Source organism: Lolium rigidum, chromosome 5, assembly GCF_022539505.1.
Source record: "Lolium rigidum isolate FL_2022 chromosome 5, APGP_CSIRO_Lrig_0.1, whole genome shotgun sequence".
NCBI classification, from domain to species: Eukaryota; Viridiplantae; Streptophyta; class Magnoliopsida; order Poales; family Poaceae; genus Lolium; species Lolium rigidum.
Window position 1 is genome coordinate 71,672,201 of NC_061512.1, and position 15,635 is coordinate 71,687,835.

Here is a 15,635-nt window from a genome sequence, read left to right on the forward strand (position 1 = left end):
TGCTGCCTTGATCTTTCAAAGAAAAATGCGTGCCTTGTTTTAAGGAACAGGGGGAGTAACTGGAGAAGGTATTTAGTTATGAACTCCACTATTCAAGTACTCCCTCCATTCCAATGAATAAGGCGTCCTCATTTTCCGTGTTTTTCTTTGACTAAGAATTACTCAAATTATAAAAAGATTGTTTATATAAAATAAGCATCATTAGAAAGTGTTCTTCAATATGAATCTAACGGTACTAATTACATACAATATAATCAAGATTTGGTTGCTCAATTTTGTTGGTCAAAGTTTGTCTTGGAGTGCGTGTGTGCCTTATTCATCGAAACAGAGGTAGTATAAAGCTATTTCTCATAATGGTGAACTACAGCATCCAGTCTTATTTACTGTCTGAATTCTGCATCTCTTCTAATTGCCAAAATCAGATGAAGTAATGTATGGTTAACTAAATTTGGAAGTAAACAAAAGGCACCCGAACGGTATTCCCAGTTAACACGTGATACACAAGGAAAACCTATAGATTAACTTGTACATCTTACTGGAGCAGTTACTGTATTACTGCAAAGGTAAGTTCAGTATACAACAAGGTCCACATGACAAACGTAAATGAGAAGCCCTGTGAGACACGTGCGTGTTTCCCTTTTCGGAGAGTAGAGGATAACACGGTTTTTTTCTAAAGCTTGCTCCCACTACGGTGCGTGTCGCGGTGTCGGTATCATGTACAGACATATTCCGATGCGGCTATATTATTCCTAGAACCAGGGCTCCCTCAACAACCGTCTACGCTACCTCTCATGCACATGCAGAAAGCTTAGAGCGGCGCAAAACATGCACAAGCACAAAACACAAATTAACTTGCAAAATCAAAGGCGCAGTGATAAAACGACAAAACACAAACTAACTTCACGCCATCATTTTTTATTTAGGGAACTCACAGGCCTACGTACAGATCAGAAGCTCCACGGGCGCAAAAACTAGCACCGGTTATCACAGCACTTAACGAATACCAAAACCTACCAGCTTGACCGTTAACCCATCACCCAAAAAAATCGTGTACTCCAGCCAAACTCATCAGCCCGGACACCCCTATCCTCAAACGGTGCATACCCTGCTTCCAATAATACCCATCTCCTAAACCGATGCATACCCCTCTGATTACGGAGATTAAATTACCTCTAGTTACCTCGTATGCCACAATTGGCTCCCCTTTGATCTCTCCCGTGGTCTCCTATATATCTCCTCGTCTACCCTTTTCTCTTTCCCACAATTGGCACGCAGGGTAAATCGCTTACTGGGCGGAATGAGTAGTTGTGCGGGGACAGGACAGAGGGAGCAGGATGGCGGCTGGGCTACAAGCAGACTAATTAATTGTGGCACGGGTAGCGAGAAAATTACGGTACTACTGTGATGAGGAGGAACTGGTTAAAAATCAATTTTCTAGGGGCAAAAGGGTCCAAGCTGCAGCGAATTCGCTACATGCAAAGAAAAATGTGTGTGTGTGTGTGTGTGTGGGGGGGGGGGGGGGGTAACTGGAGAAAGTATTTAGTTATGAACTCCACCATTCATGTATAAAACTATTCCTCATAACGATGAACTGACAAACAACACTCAGTCTTATTTACTGGTTGAATTCTGCATCTCTTCAATTGCCAAAACCAGGCGAAGTAATGTCTCGTTAAATAAACTTGGAAGTAAACAAAAGGCACCACAATTGTATACCCAGTTAACACGTGATACACAAGGAAAACCTATAGATTAACTTGTACATCTTACTGGAGCAGTTACTGTACTATTACTGCAAAGGTAAGTTCAATATACGACAAGGTCCGCATGACTAACGTAAATGAGAAGCCCTGTGAGACACGTGTGTGTTTCCCTTTTGGGAGTGCAGAGGGTAACACGGGATTTTTCTAAAGCTTGCTCCCACCATGGTGCACGTGTCGCCGTGTCGGTATTATGTAGAGACATATTCCGATGCGGCTTATATTATTCCTAGAACCAGGGCTCCCTCAACAACCGTCTACGCTACCTCTCATGCACATGCATAAAGCTTAGAGCGGCGCAAAACATGCACAAGCACAAAACACAAATTAACTTGCAAAACCAAAGGCACGCAGTGATAAAACGACAAAACACAAACTAACTTGACACCATCATTTTGCATCTAGGGAGCTCACGGGCTTATCAACAGATGAGAAGCTCCATGGGTGCCAAAACTACAACCAGCACTTATCAAATACTAAAACCTAGCAGCTTGACCGTTAACCCATCACCCAAAAAATTCCTGTACCATGACAAAACCTCGCAGCGGGAGCATACTACAGCCCAATACTCCAGCCAAACTCATCAACCCAAACACAAACAACTGTTGACTATGGCCTCAAACCCTAAGCTGGCTCTAAAATCGCAAGCGCTCCCATATAGTACATGTTTAGCGCTGCTACACCTGCCTATAAATCTGGAAACAAACCAAGGCAAGCTTCCGAGGCAGCGAATGGGAATCAACGCTGGAATTCGCACTAGCCAGACCACCATGACTTCCTGGAATTCGCACAAGCCAGACAGCTAAATACAGTCAGGGACACAACCCGAAATGCATCTAGACGAGAGCACAAGCTTATAGATCACCACCACGAGCACCGGAGCGCAAACCCTAGCACCATCTCCCTTCCCACGGCAAGCAAGCAATCAACCGCGCGCCGTGGAAACCCAACAGGAAATAAACAACAGGCAGACAACAAAGCGCGCGCGTGCGTGCAGAGATCGGGCCTCACCGGAGATCCGTATGCGCCCTCGAGCCTCCTGGCGAAGTCCTCGGCGGCGGCGGCCTGGCGCTGCATGGCGGCCCGGTGCGCCTCGTCCTCGCCGTCCTCGCGCAGGTCGAGCGGCGGCACCTCCACCTGCACCGTGCCCGCCTCGGCGCCATCCGCCGGCCTCAGCAGCCACGGATCCGCGAGGAAGCCCTGCAGCGCGGCCGCCGCGTCGGCCCACGCCCCCGCCGCCGCCGCCTTCCCCCTCGCGGGCCCGAACCCGAACCCTAGGTCGCAGTCGCACACCCGCCGGCTGCGCGGAAGAGGAGAGGGAGGCCGTCAGCGCGAGAGAGGTGGGGAGATGGGGGCGGAGGAGAGAGCGAGAGAGGGAGATGGGGAGAGGAGTGTAACGGGAAACATACCAAGTGATGGGGCACGCGACGTGAAACGCCATGGGAGGCGGGTGCTCGCTCTCGCCACGGCCACCACCGCGCCAGAGGGAGAACCAGATGGGTTTGGTGTTGGTGGGCTTGGGTCCCTGCTTTCAAACGAATTTGGAGCTGGGTTGGTGGGATTCGCCTCGATTTCTCAAAAATTTTGGGGTGGATTCGGGGTGGGATTATAAGTTTTGGACTTTGGGGGAGGGGCGACGGCAGGGAGAGGGGAGCACGGCGGAGATGGCGAGGTTTTGCGGCGAGGACCCTGCCAGATCAGGCTTTTGTACCCTGGGGCTTCGACCATGTGGGCCTCGTCGTACTGGGCCTAACCATCCGACCATATGAGGCCCGTTAGTGTCCAAGCCAGAGACTGTGTGTGCGGAACCTTTCTCCACATTCTCCCTCTTGTTCTGCGAAGAAAGAAGCCATGCTCTCCCGCCGGCTCGCGCCCGCCGGCGGCGGCTGCGCGAGGCTGCTGTCCGCGTCCGCCCCGGCGGCGTCTGGCGGCGGAGGAGCAGGAGGGTCGATCTCGGCGGGCGGCGGGGACACGCTGGGGAAGCGTCTGCTGAAGCTCATCTACCCGAAGCGGAGCGCGGTGGTGGTGCTGCGCCGGTGGGCGGAGGAAGGCCGCACAGTGCAGAAGTACCAGCTCAACCGCGTCGTCCGGGAGCTCCGCAAGTACCGCCGCTTCAAGCACGCCCTCGAGGTATTCTGACCGCCATCGTGCCGCCTAATGGTACCGTGGCGCCATGCCCACCACCTGTTCGCCGTATTGCCTCTCGACCTGATGACCCCGCACCCTCCACCCCGCAGATCTGCGAGTGGATGAGAACCCAGCCGGACATGAAGCTCCTGCCGGGGGACCACGCGGTGCACCTGGACCTCGTCGCCAAACTCCGGGGCCTGGCGAGCGCGGAGAAATTCTTCGAGGACATGCCGGAGCGGGCGAAGGGCCCGTCCACCTGCACCGCCCTCCTACACACCTACACTCAACACAACGCCCGCGACAAAGCCGAAGCCATGCTGCGGGAGATGGGCCGCGCGGGGTACCTCGTGTGCGCGCTGCCCTTCAACCACATGATGTCGCTCTACATGTCCACCGGCGACCTCGACAAGGTGCCCGAGACGGTCAAAGAACTCAGGCGGTACGCCGTGCCGGACCTGGTGACGTACAACATCTGGCTCACCTACTGCTCCAGGAAGGGCAGCGTGAAGGGTGCGGAGAGGGTGTACGGCCTCATGAGGGACGACGGGGTGGTTCCTGACTGGATGACGTTTAGCCTGATGGCCAGCATCTACGTCAACGCCGGGATGCGTGTCGAGGGGCGGGACGCGCTCATGGAGATGGAGAGGAGGGCCTCCAGGAAGGAGCGGCCCGCGTACTCGTCGCTGCTCACCTTGTACGCCAGCCTGGAGGATAGGGGCAACTTGGACAGGGTGTGGGGCAAGATGAGGGAAACCTTCAGGAAGTTCAGCGACGCCGAGTACAAGTGCATGCTTACTTCGCTCACGAGGTTCGGCGATATCGCGGCAGCGGAGAGTGTTTACGGCGAATGGGAGTCGGAGTCGGGGACAAAAGATTCGAGGATACCAAACACGATCCTTTCGTTTTACATCAAGAACGGCGAGATGGAGAAGGCCGAGAGTTTTCTTCAATCCATTGTGCAGAAAGGAGTCAAGCCCAGCTATAGCACCTGGGAGCTGTTTGTTTGGGGTTATCTTGGAAACAATGAGAGGGTGGATAAAGTTCTTGACTGCATGAAGAAAGCCTTGTCAACCTTGGAGAAATGGGAGCCGAATCCTGAACTTGTTGCGGCTCTCTTCTCGCATGTTGAGAAGAAAGGTGACATTGAAGCTGCAGAGGAGCTCCTCGTTGTGCTTCGAGGAGCGGGGTACGTCACGACCGAGATATATAACTCGGTCCTGCGCACTTACGCTAAGGCTGAGATGATGCCTCTGATCATAGATGAACGAATGGGTGAGGATAAGGTCTCAATGGATGAGCAAACTATAAGGCTGTTGAAATTGACAAGCAAATACCCAATTGGTGAAGTCTCAACAGTAATGTCTTGAGATGTACTAATAAACTCTGTTTGACTGGGAAGTTTCAGAAAAAAAAAACGTGTTTGACTTGATGTTCCAGAGGATGTAATGTTTGTTGAAATTTGGTCGCAAGCCATAGCTCTTGTGGATTTACAGAATTTGATGAAGGCACGCAATACTGAGCTTGCATTCGTGGAATTGAGCAGTCGATGCACCATCCTTCAGTTGTAGGAGTACTTTGGCCCTTGAACTTTTTAACAATCGAACACAGTGAAATATGAATCTGGTGTATTTTGTATAGTGGGGATCCTTTTTTAACTGTGCAAGCAGTACCTTGAGATCAGGTGTAAACTAAATTTGTTCATTCTGTGCTTGAACTCTGAATTCGTATATAGACAGAAAATCTTGTGCACGCCAGCATATATTCATAGTCACAAGCGTTGACCGGTGTCTGGATGTTTAGATATGCAAATCCAAAATGAACTATGGAAACTGCAAAATTCTTAGAGCAAGTGTGTTCTTCCAACTCGATCGAAGTGACAAAGTCATATTTGCTTGTAATCCCTGCCGTTATTGAAGAGCATGTTACTGTGGTAGATGAAGTAGTTGACGAGCAATCGAGTGGAATGTTTGATAAGTAACCCCAAACCAACAAAAAAGTAGTAGTTGACCAGCATGATCCAGCTATAGAGATTGCTGAAGGAGACATAGAGAAGGTGTATGGTAGCACTTTGATAGCGTTTTTCAAACTAAAGGTAAAGAGGAGGTGTCGAGCAATCGATGGCAACTCCTAGAGGATCTAGAGATAGTTCCATGCAGCGGCGATGGAGATTTTGTTATAAACCAATGTTTTATGTTGGTGTCTGTGACTTGTGTTAATCAATAATTTAACTTAATATGGGAGATATTTCTATCAGCAGTACTATAAATTATATGTGTGCATTGGGAAATAAAATTTGATTACTATGGCAACACACGGGCATGCAACTAGGTGGGAATCCTTTTTTACTGTGCAAGCAGTACCTTGAGTTCAGGTGTAAACAAAATTTGTTCATTTCTGTGCTTAAACTCCGAATTCCTATATGGACCGAAAATCCTGTGCACGCCAGCATATAGTCATAGTCACAAGCGTTGACGCAAGCATCAATGTGAGAAGATGTAAAATGCTGCTCCAAGTTTTTTGAATGAAAGGCACAAGCTTCCCTTCTTACAGATAATTCTAAGAAATTGTTGATACTCACTTCAGTAGCAAATGGACGATATCATACTTTCATAGCTCAGACAGATCTTACTCGTACAAAATGAGAAACTACTCCTGATAGATTTTAGAGTTGGCATAGCAAGTTGACCAAGCGATACACCTGAACTACAATAATAAGCTATAAACTAGACCAACGGTAGCAAACCCTAAAGTGCGGCGCAAGAAGAATCTATATGCATCGGGGAAAATGGAGGTCACAAAGCACTTCTCCTTTCCCAGTAGGCAGGAACACATCCCAGCCAGCGGTCCCAGAAGACAATCGCCCATCACTCATTTTGCCCACAACTTGGACATAGAAACAACAAATGCCCTGATGATAAGCCAAAATAGGTTGTCCTCTTTCTTATGCTGTCCCTTCCCAGTTCCCCTGTAGGTCATTAAAGCGCAACATGAAAAATAAGTTAGACTGATGTTATACTTTGACGGTGTATGTCTAAAGAGTAATCAAACAAAGACAAGTGGTAACTACAATATGAGTTATCAAACATTTGGCATGGTTAATCCCATTCCTGGGCAAGTAAATAAGTTTTGATCTTGGGAGACCTAGTTATGTACATACACCAGTTGCTTTCTTTTATGTAGTAAGATTTCTGGTTGTGTTCTTCCTTTCTTTGCACTTGCATGTAAACCATATCTCTTTCCTCAATAGATATTACATGCTACAGCATTCATCCAACTTATGCCCCCAGAAAATCACATTACAATGAACAAAAACCAAGATTTGAACAAGACTCGAAAAGTAAATGGAAAGGTTGAAATAACTGTTTTCAATAAAAAAATATTTAAATTAGAATGGAAGGTTTGTTTGCTTGATAGACTACGACTTCGAGTTCAGAATTGGTACTAAAGTAAGCATCACAAAAACTTCTTTCTGGTCAAAACTGCACTGAGAAAATATTTCACAGCACTAGACTTTTGGCATGCAATATTTCTTAGAACCATGCTTTTCGTATGTAACGTCACAAAACTCAACTCTATACTATGTACTATTTTCACAATTCTACAGCAAACCTGCCACAGAACTACACTTTCAAGACAAAAGTGTAGTATTGTGAGCTGGCTGCTCGAAAATGTAGAGTCAGTTTGGTTCCTTTGCCCGTGGCCCTTGTTTGATTGTTCTGCCAGGGAGTCACGCATGCAGATACTACCGGCCTACTGCATCTGGTGCTGAGAGTAGTTCTTTTCTCAGAAAGTGAAAGAAACGATGTTGTAGAGCCAATTCCGCTCCCCTAACTTGGCAAAGATATTTCTTGGCCGAACTGCCCCTCTGACCTCTCTCCTGGCAAAGCAAGCTTATTATGTGCTACAAAATGCAAATCCTTGACACAGACAATCCACTTGTTTTTGTGTGGTGATTCTAACAAATCTTCGTATGATGTTACAACAGATCTATAAGAAGGTTTCTAGACCAGCGTACCCCATCTTAGCACATGGCCCCCTTGAGCACAGAAGCATATAAATACACAAGTGATCGTAATAAAGAAAAGCTCTAAACTGTTAATATCACAAATAAGGGTTTAAAGCAGTGGCCTATGCCGATATAAGAAACGAAATTGTGGTCCTAGACTCAGCAATAACTCCAATCATGTTTGAGTTGAATGGTTAACAGATGATCTTATTGAACCTTTCAAAAAAAAAAACAGATGATCTTATTGAAGCAATGTATAACCTACCTATACCCAATCCAATTACCAATAGAATATCTACTAGCAGGTTATTTGGTGGTCCCTTGTGGCTAAATTTACAGCTTGATCATGTATAGCTGTTCTATAGCTCCACCTTTGCCTAAATTTGCACTAAGATGTTGCAGTTGCAGAGCGATCCCATATGAGACTGGACTGAGTAACTGGCTCAAATGATACCTCCACAGGGTCTAAATCATGTAAGGATATGTATAATATATCTTTAACAGGTACATGAGAACATGATGATCTTTTCTTTTTGACTTACCTAATATGTTATCGCATTTTCTGATATATGAACAAACTTATAGACAGTAATCATGCAACGTAAGTTGAGAATGTAAAGTGCATGCCTGCTGATCGTTGTCGTGGTGTTTATCCCATGTTCATGCTTGGCCTTGCTTGCCTCCAGTTCTTCGCTTGTGATGCCAGATATTGATTTCTTCAATATACTTTCAGCTTTCTCTAATGTGACGTCCTGGTCTTCCTTTTGCAACAACCCCTATAAAGAAGCAGAATAATGTGAATTGGCCATACCAAAAAATAAGTAAATAAGTTACAATCAAAAGAGGTCCAACAAAAAGTAAAACATAATGGTGCCGTTTGATGCCATAGCACAAAGGATAGACCCAGTTCTTTGGGAGATTATAAGTTCCATAAAGGCTATGACACACTTGCATAATAATACTACAGACAACGCGTTTCTACACAATTTGACCAATTCTTGCAGAAACCTGAATTAACTTCTTGACTGACCTTTGCATCCAATGCTGGTTGAGAAGCAAGATCTTCTGACATAGCTTGTCCGTTTGGGTCGGCATCAAGCAGAGGTTGCTCAACCACATCCTGGCAGTCAATAGACACGGCTAAAGTTTCTGCACTTGTATCTGAGGTATAAGCATCCATTTGATTTGCAGATGTTGGAGATACAAATTCGCCATCTGTAATCTGAACATCCTTAGTCATGATACTTGCAGTTTCAGGCAATATCTCATGCTCCTCTATTAGGACCTGACTTGTTTCAAGAACTCCATTGGTTTCTAGGCAAAGATTAGCTTCATCAACAGCACTATTAGTTATGTCATCACAGTCATCAGGTAACGCCACATGCTCGTGTAGAAGCGCACCATTTATTTGAGAAACATCACTAGGATCTGAGAAATGAGTGACTTCATCAGTGATGGTTGTAACCTCATGAGAATCCTCGAGAGTGTTGAGATCAATTTCATTATGCAAATCAGAAACATGGGCAAGTGAAGGGGCTTGCATTTCAGAACTACTAATCTCTGATTTCAAATACAAGGCTTCATCTTGTTTCTCAAGGTCCTCCTCCAAGCACGCTGCATCTCCTACGTTCCCATTTTTGGCTACACTATTCAGAATACCAGGCTCCAAGAGAATATCTGAACCAAGTAGTTGCTGAGTGCTTATGAAATTCTTTTGCATTGGAAATGCTTCCTCCTTGTCAGACATGTCTAATATCTCTATGTTGTGTTGGCCCAATTCATGGGCCGTAGACAATTCTGAAGAATCAGGGCTATCCTCAAAACTCAAGGTCTTGGCATTCAAGCCACCAGGGCCAAGAACTCTGTTCTCTTGGATGATATCTCTCACAATTTCACGGACTATATAATATGATCCTCCGACTTCCTTGTGTGTAAGATTGACTGAAGGAAATTTCCCATTGTTTGAAACCCGATACCTGAATGGAACAATAGCAATGCAAACTGGATTAATACAGCGAAAAATAAATACTACCGGCAAAAAGGTACATATGATGAAATAGGGAAAACTAAATAATCTCAGTGTAAAACAACACTTCCCCATTGTTGGGTTCCAATCGAATAGACCAAAATGCAAAAAATAGGAACACTGCATAAATCATACAGGCAGATCATGCGGCAAACACAACATAGAGGTTACATCATGTTTGCAAGAAACAGAACACTAGAAAAGTAGATTTGTACAGAATTTCAATAAAGGAAGGATCGCAAAAAGATACAACTACCAATGATAGCAAAAGGTTTCCGCTAAATCGTAGTTACGAACAAATGACACCAAGAAAGGAAATAGAACAAATCTGGTTTCTAGGTGAAGATAACTAGTTGACAATGATGTACAATTCTGGTTATCAGACCTCCAGAAGCGGCATGCTTGCCCTATAACTGCAAATGGCATACCGTCAACTTGGTTTTAGCACCAACAATCAGAACGAGCATGCTAAGTATACACGGTACAGACCTACACACACGAAATTCAAAACGATAAGCAACTGAAGCAGGCGGCAGGGAAAGATATGGGAAGCAGTACGTGTCAACGAAGGACTGGACCATCTCCCTCCGCTCCTCCTTGGTCTTCCTCACCCGCGGCTTCTTCTCCTGCGCCTGCGTCTGCGCGCAGCACCGCACGGCGCCGAGCCCCTGGAACCTACCGCCTGACGGGGCAGGGGAGGAGGACGGGTACGGCACCCCGCCGCCGGTGCATCTGCCCAAGACGGACGCCTGCGCGCCGACGACCCAGGTCACGCTCCCGGTGGCCTGCATCTTCCTCGCAGGCCGGAATGGCGCGGTGTCGAGGGTTTCTACCTGGAGAGCGTTGGGGGGCGAATTGGCTGAGAAGCCCTAGCGGAGGAGAGAGAGGGGGGAGGGAGGAGGCGCCGGCGCCGGCGGAGACGGAGGGGAATGGAAATGTGGGCGCGTAACCCGACAAGATTGGGGTTTTAGGAGGGGACGGCCAGACGGGACGGTCGCGGTCCTCAATCCTCTGTCCTAGGTTTTCCTTCCTACTCATTCCGTCATTCGTGAATTTCCTCAGAGGTCGTTTGGAAGCTTTCATTTCGTTTGTAGCATTTTAAAATGAATACATGTATTCATTTCATTTACATTGTAATTTCAGAAATATACACTTGTTTGGTTGCTACAGGAATTGCAAATGACAGCAGAATTCAATATTGAATCTATAGAGGCTTCATGAGAATTGCAAATGACGATTTCGACTTGGAATCATGTTTACCCATGGAGTCATTTTGCTAGAATTCCTAAATAAAATGACAGCACAATTCTGTGGCAACCAAACAGCCCACCTATGGAATTCCAAAATGAATTCCAGGATTCCAGGCCCAAATGATGGATACCAAACGACCTCTCGGTTTTTTTTTTCTTTTTGCGATTTTTTTCTCAGTTATATCCATGCACGGTAAAATGGTATCGTGCGCTGCTAATTCACGGATCCCGAATGGTATCACTGTATTTCTTCTGTCAGATATTGTTATTTCACATATATACACTTATTCTAACTTTATAGACATATTGTAAGTAAAATTATAGTCAAGGTTGCCCATTTCGCAAGAAAAAGGAATTCAAGGTTGTTGATCAGAGAAAGTGAAATGTTCGTAGCATATGCAGCACAAAGATTCTTTGAAAATAAATAGACCCTTTTCGGTTAAGCCTTATTGAAAGAGCGAGAAGAGGATGAACATGGTTTAAAAAAAATGAATTTGGCATAAATAAATAGAGAATTAAACTAACATTTATTTTTTATAAGCACACAAGTTAAAAAGCTAGGTTCAAACTAAATGCAATAACAACAACTAGAACTAATTAAGAAAAGCACAAGAGATAACTAATACGTCTCAAACGTATCTATAATTTCTTATGTTTCATGCTACTTTTATGATGATACTCACATGTTTTATACATATTTTACATCATTATTATGCATTTTCCGGCACTAACCTATTGACGAGATGCCGAAGAGCCGATTCTGTTGTTTTATTGCGTTTTTGGTTTCAGAAATCCTACAAAGGAAATATTCTCGCAATTGGACGAAATCAACGTCCAGGGTCTCATTTTTCCACGAAGCTTCCAGAAGACCGAAGGGGATACGAAGTGGGGCCACGAGGGCCCGTACCCATAGGGCGGCGCGGCCAGCATGGTGTAGGATAACGTAGCATAGAAAACAAAAAAATTCCTACCGCGAACACGAAATCCAAGCCAAGATGCAATCTAGAAGACGGTAGCAACGAGGGGATTATCGAGTCTCACCCTTGAAGAGATTCCAAAGCCTACAAGATGAGGCTCTTGTTGCTGCGGTAGACGATCACTTGCCGCTTGCAAAAGCGCGTAGAAGATCTTGATCACGGCGCCACGAACGGGCGGCACCTCCGTACTCGGTCACACGTTCGGTTGTTGATGAAGACGACGTCCACCTCCCGTTCCAGCGGGCAGCGGAAGTAGTAGCTCCTCTTGAATCCGACGGCACGACGGCATGGTGTCGGTGGCGGTGGAGAACTCCGGCGGAGCTTCGCTAAAGCACGCGGGAGCTATGGAGGAGAGGGGGGCGGCTAGGGTTTGGGAGGGGGTGGCCGGCCACTCAAGGGGGGCGGCTAGGTTGTGGTCTTAGGGTGGCCGGCCCCCTCCCCTTAGCCCCTCATTATATAGGTGGAAGCCCCAAGTGTTGGACTACAAGTCTCCGAATAAGACCCGAACCCAAAACCTTCCATGTGATAGGGAAACCTACCCAAGGTGGGAATCCCACTTGGGTGGGATTCCCCCTTCCATGTGGGGGGTGGCCGGCCCCCATAGGGGAGTCCACTTGGGACTCCTCCCCCACTAGGGTTGGCCGGCCATGGAGGTGGAGTCCCTCCGGGACTCCACCTTCCTTGGTGGTTTCTTCCGGACTTTTCTAGAACCTTCTAGAACCTTTCATAGAACCTTCCGCATCATTTTAATTCACATAAAATGACATCCTATATATGAATCTTATTCTCCGGACCATTCCGGAACTCCTCGTGATGTCCGGGATCTCATCCGGGACTCCGAACAAATATTCGAACTCCATTCCATATTCAAGTTCTACCATTTCAACATCCAACTTTAAGTGTGTCACCCTACGGTTCGCGAACTATGCGGACATGGTTGAGTACTCACTCCGACCAATAACCAATAGCGGGATCTGGAGATCCATAATGGCTCCCACATATTCAACGATGACTTTAGTGATCGAATGAACCATTCACATACAATACCAATTCCCTTTGTCACGCGATATTTTACTTGTCCGAGGTTTGATCTTCGGTATCACTCTATACCTTGTTCAACCTCGTCTCCTGACAAGTATTCTTTACTCGTACCGTGGTATGTGGTCTCTTATGAACTTATTCATATGCTTGCAAGACATTAGACGACATTCCACACCGAGAGGGCCCAGAGTATATCTATCCGTCATCGGGATGGACAAATCCCACTGTTGATCCATATGCCTCAACTCATACTTTCCGGATACTTAATCCCACCTTTATAACCACCCATTTACGCAGTGGCGTTTGGTGTAATCAAAGTATCTTTCCGGTATAAGTGATTTACATGATCTCATGGTCATAAGGACTAGGTAACTATGTATCGAAAGCTTATAGCAAATAACTTAATGACGAGATCTTATGCTACGCTTAATTGGGTGTGTCCATTACATCATTCATATAATGATATAACCTTGTTATTAATAACATCCAATGTTCATGATTATGAAACTAATCATCCATTAATCAACAAGCTAGTTTAAGAGGCATACTAGGGACTTCTTGTTGTCTACATATCACACATGTACTAATGTTTCGGTTAATACAATTATAGCATGGTATATAAACATTTATCATAAACATAAAGATATATAATAACCACTTTTATTATTGCCTCTTGGGCATATCTCCAACGAGTCTCCCACTTGCACTAGAGTCAATAATCTAGATTACATTGTAAGGTACCTAACACCCATGGCATTCGGGTGTTGGTCATGCTTTGCCCTAGGGAGAGCTTTAGTCAACGGATCTGCTACATTCGGATCGGTGTGTACTTTGCAAATCTTTACTTCTCCATCTTCGATGTACTCGCGAATCGAATGATAACGCAGCCTTGATATGCTTCGACCTCTTGTGTGACCTTGGTTCTTGTGCATTGGCGATGGCACCCATGTTGTCACGAGTAGATGACTAGTGGGTCCAATGCACTAGGAACCACACCGAGCTCTACAATGAACCTCTTCATCCATACCGCTTCGATGAAGCCTCCGAAGCCGCTATGTACTCCGATTCTCGTTGAGGATTTCGCCACCGTGCACCTGCTTCGACCTTACCCAGACTTATCGCAGCACCATTCAATATAAACACGTACCCGGATCTGTGACTTAGAGTCATCGAGGATCGGTGTTCCAACTTGCATCGGTGTAACTTGTTACAACGAGCTCTTGGTCACCTCCATAACAAAGAAACATATCCTTAGTTCTTTTCAAGTACTTCGGGATATTCTTGACCGTTGTCCGGTGTTCCATTCCTGGATCACTTTGATATCCGCTAGTCAAACTAACAACATGTGCTATATCCGGTCTTGTACATAGCATGGCATACATGATAGAGCCTACTGCCGAGGCATAGGGGATCTGACTCATCCTTTCTCTTTCTTCTGCCGTAGCCGGACCTTGAGTCTTACTCAAGACCTTGCACAGTAACATAGGTAAGAATCCTTTCTTACTTTCGTCCATTCTAAACTTCTTTAGAATCTTGTCCAGGTATGTACTTTGTGATAGCCCTATTAGACGTCTTGATATATCTCTATAAATCTTGATGCCTAATATATACGATGCTTCACCAAGGTCTTTCATTGAAAAACTATTATTCAAATAACCCTTTACATCTGCTTAATAGTTCTATATCATTCCCAATCAATAATATGTCATCTACATATAATATCGGGAATGCTACAGAGCTCCCACTCACTTTCTTGTAAATACAGGCCTCTCCATGACACTGTATAAACCCGAAGTTTTTGATCACCTTATCAAAGCGTCGGTTCCAACTTCTCGATGCTTGCTTTAGTCCATAGATTGAACGCTGAAGCTTGCATACTTTGTCAGCATTTTTAGGATCGACAAAACCTTTGGGTTGTACCATATACAACTCTTCCTCAATGTCTCCATTAAGGAACGCCGTTTTGACATCCATCTGCCAAATCTCATAATTGAAAAATGCAGCTATTGCTAACAAAATCCTCACGGATTTTAGCTTCGCTACAGGTGAGAAAGGCTCATCGTAGTCAACACCTTGAATTTGTCGGAAACCCTTTGCGACAAGTCGAGCTTTATAGACGATAATATTACCATCGACTTGTGTTTTTCTCTTGAAGATCCATTTATTCTCGACAGCCTTTCGGCTATCAGGTAAGTCTACCAAAGTCCATACTTTGTTATCATACATGGATCCCATTTCGGATTTCATGGCCTCTTGCCATTTGTTGGAATCTGGACTCATCATCGCTTCTTCATACGTCACAGGGTCTTCATCATTGTTATCCACAATCATGACATTTAGACAAGGATCATACCAATCTGGAGTGGCACGTTCCCTTGTCGATCCGCGAGGTTCGATAGCTATCTCATTTGAAGTTTCATGATCATTATCATTAGCTTCCTCTCG

At 45.6% G+C, this 15,635-nt stretch overlaps 3 protein-coding genes across 3 annotated transcripts in view; 1 reads left to right on the top strand and 2 right to left on the bottom strand.

Annotated features, from left to right (window-relative positions):
* The window catches only part of LOC124651569, a 35,093-nt gene extending 32,241 nt beyond the window's left edge, over window positions 1–2,852 (bottom strand). The window contains exon 1 of the mRNA XM_047190629.1: window positions 2,772–2,852. Within this exon, the coding sequence (XP_047046585.1) occupies window positions 2,772–2,837 (66 nt within the window). The 5' untranslated portion in view covers window positions 2,838–2,852. The remainder of the gene's footprint in view (window positions 1–2,771) is intronic.
* A 759-nt stretch (window positions 2,853–3,611) lies between these two features.
* LOC124658405 (pentatricopeptide repeat-containing protein At4g02820, mitochondrial-like) lies at window positions 3,612–5,261 on the top strand. Its single transcript, XM_047196741.1, has 2 exons — window positions 3,612–3,890; window positions 3,998–5,261. The coding sequence occupies exons 1-2, from the start codon at window positions 3,612–3,614 to the stop codon at window positions 5,255–5,257; spliced, it is 1,539 nt and encodes a 512-aa protein (XP_047052697.1). The 3' UTR covers window positions 5,258–5,261.
* A 1,467-nt stretch (window positions 5,262–6,728) lies between these two features.
* Window positions 6,729–10,713, bottom strand: LOC124655927. The gene is made up of 4 exons (XM_047194754.1): window positions 10,481–10,713; window positions 8,927–9,872; window positions 8,524–8,672; window positions 6,729–6,855 (listed from the first exon to the last, which is right to left on the bottom strand). The coding sequence occupies exons 1-4, from the start codon at window positions 10,711–10,713 to the stop codon at window positions 6,759–6,761; spliced, it is 1,425 nt and encodes a 474-aa protein (XP_047050710.1). The 3' UTR covers window positions 6,729–6,758.
* Between the last annotated feature and the right edge of the window lie 4,922 nt (window positions 10,714–15,635).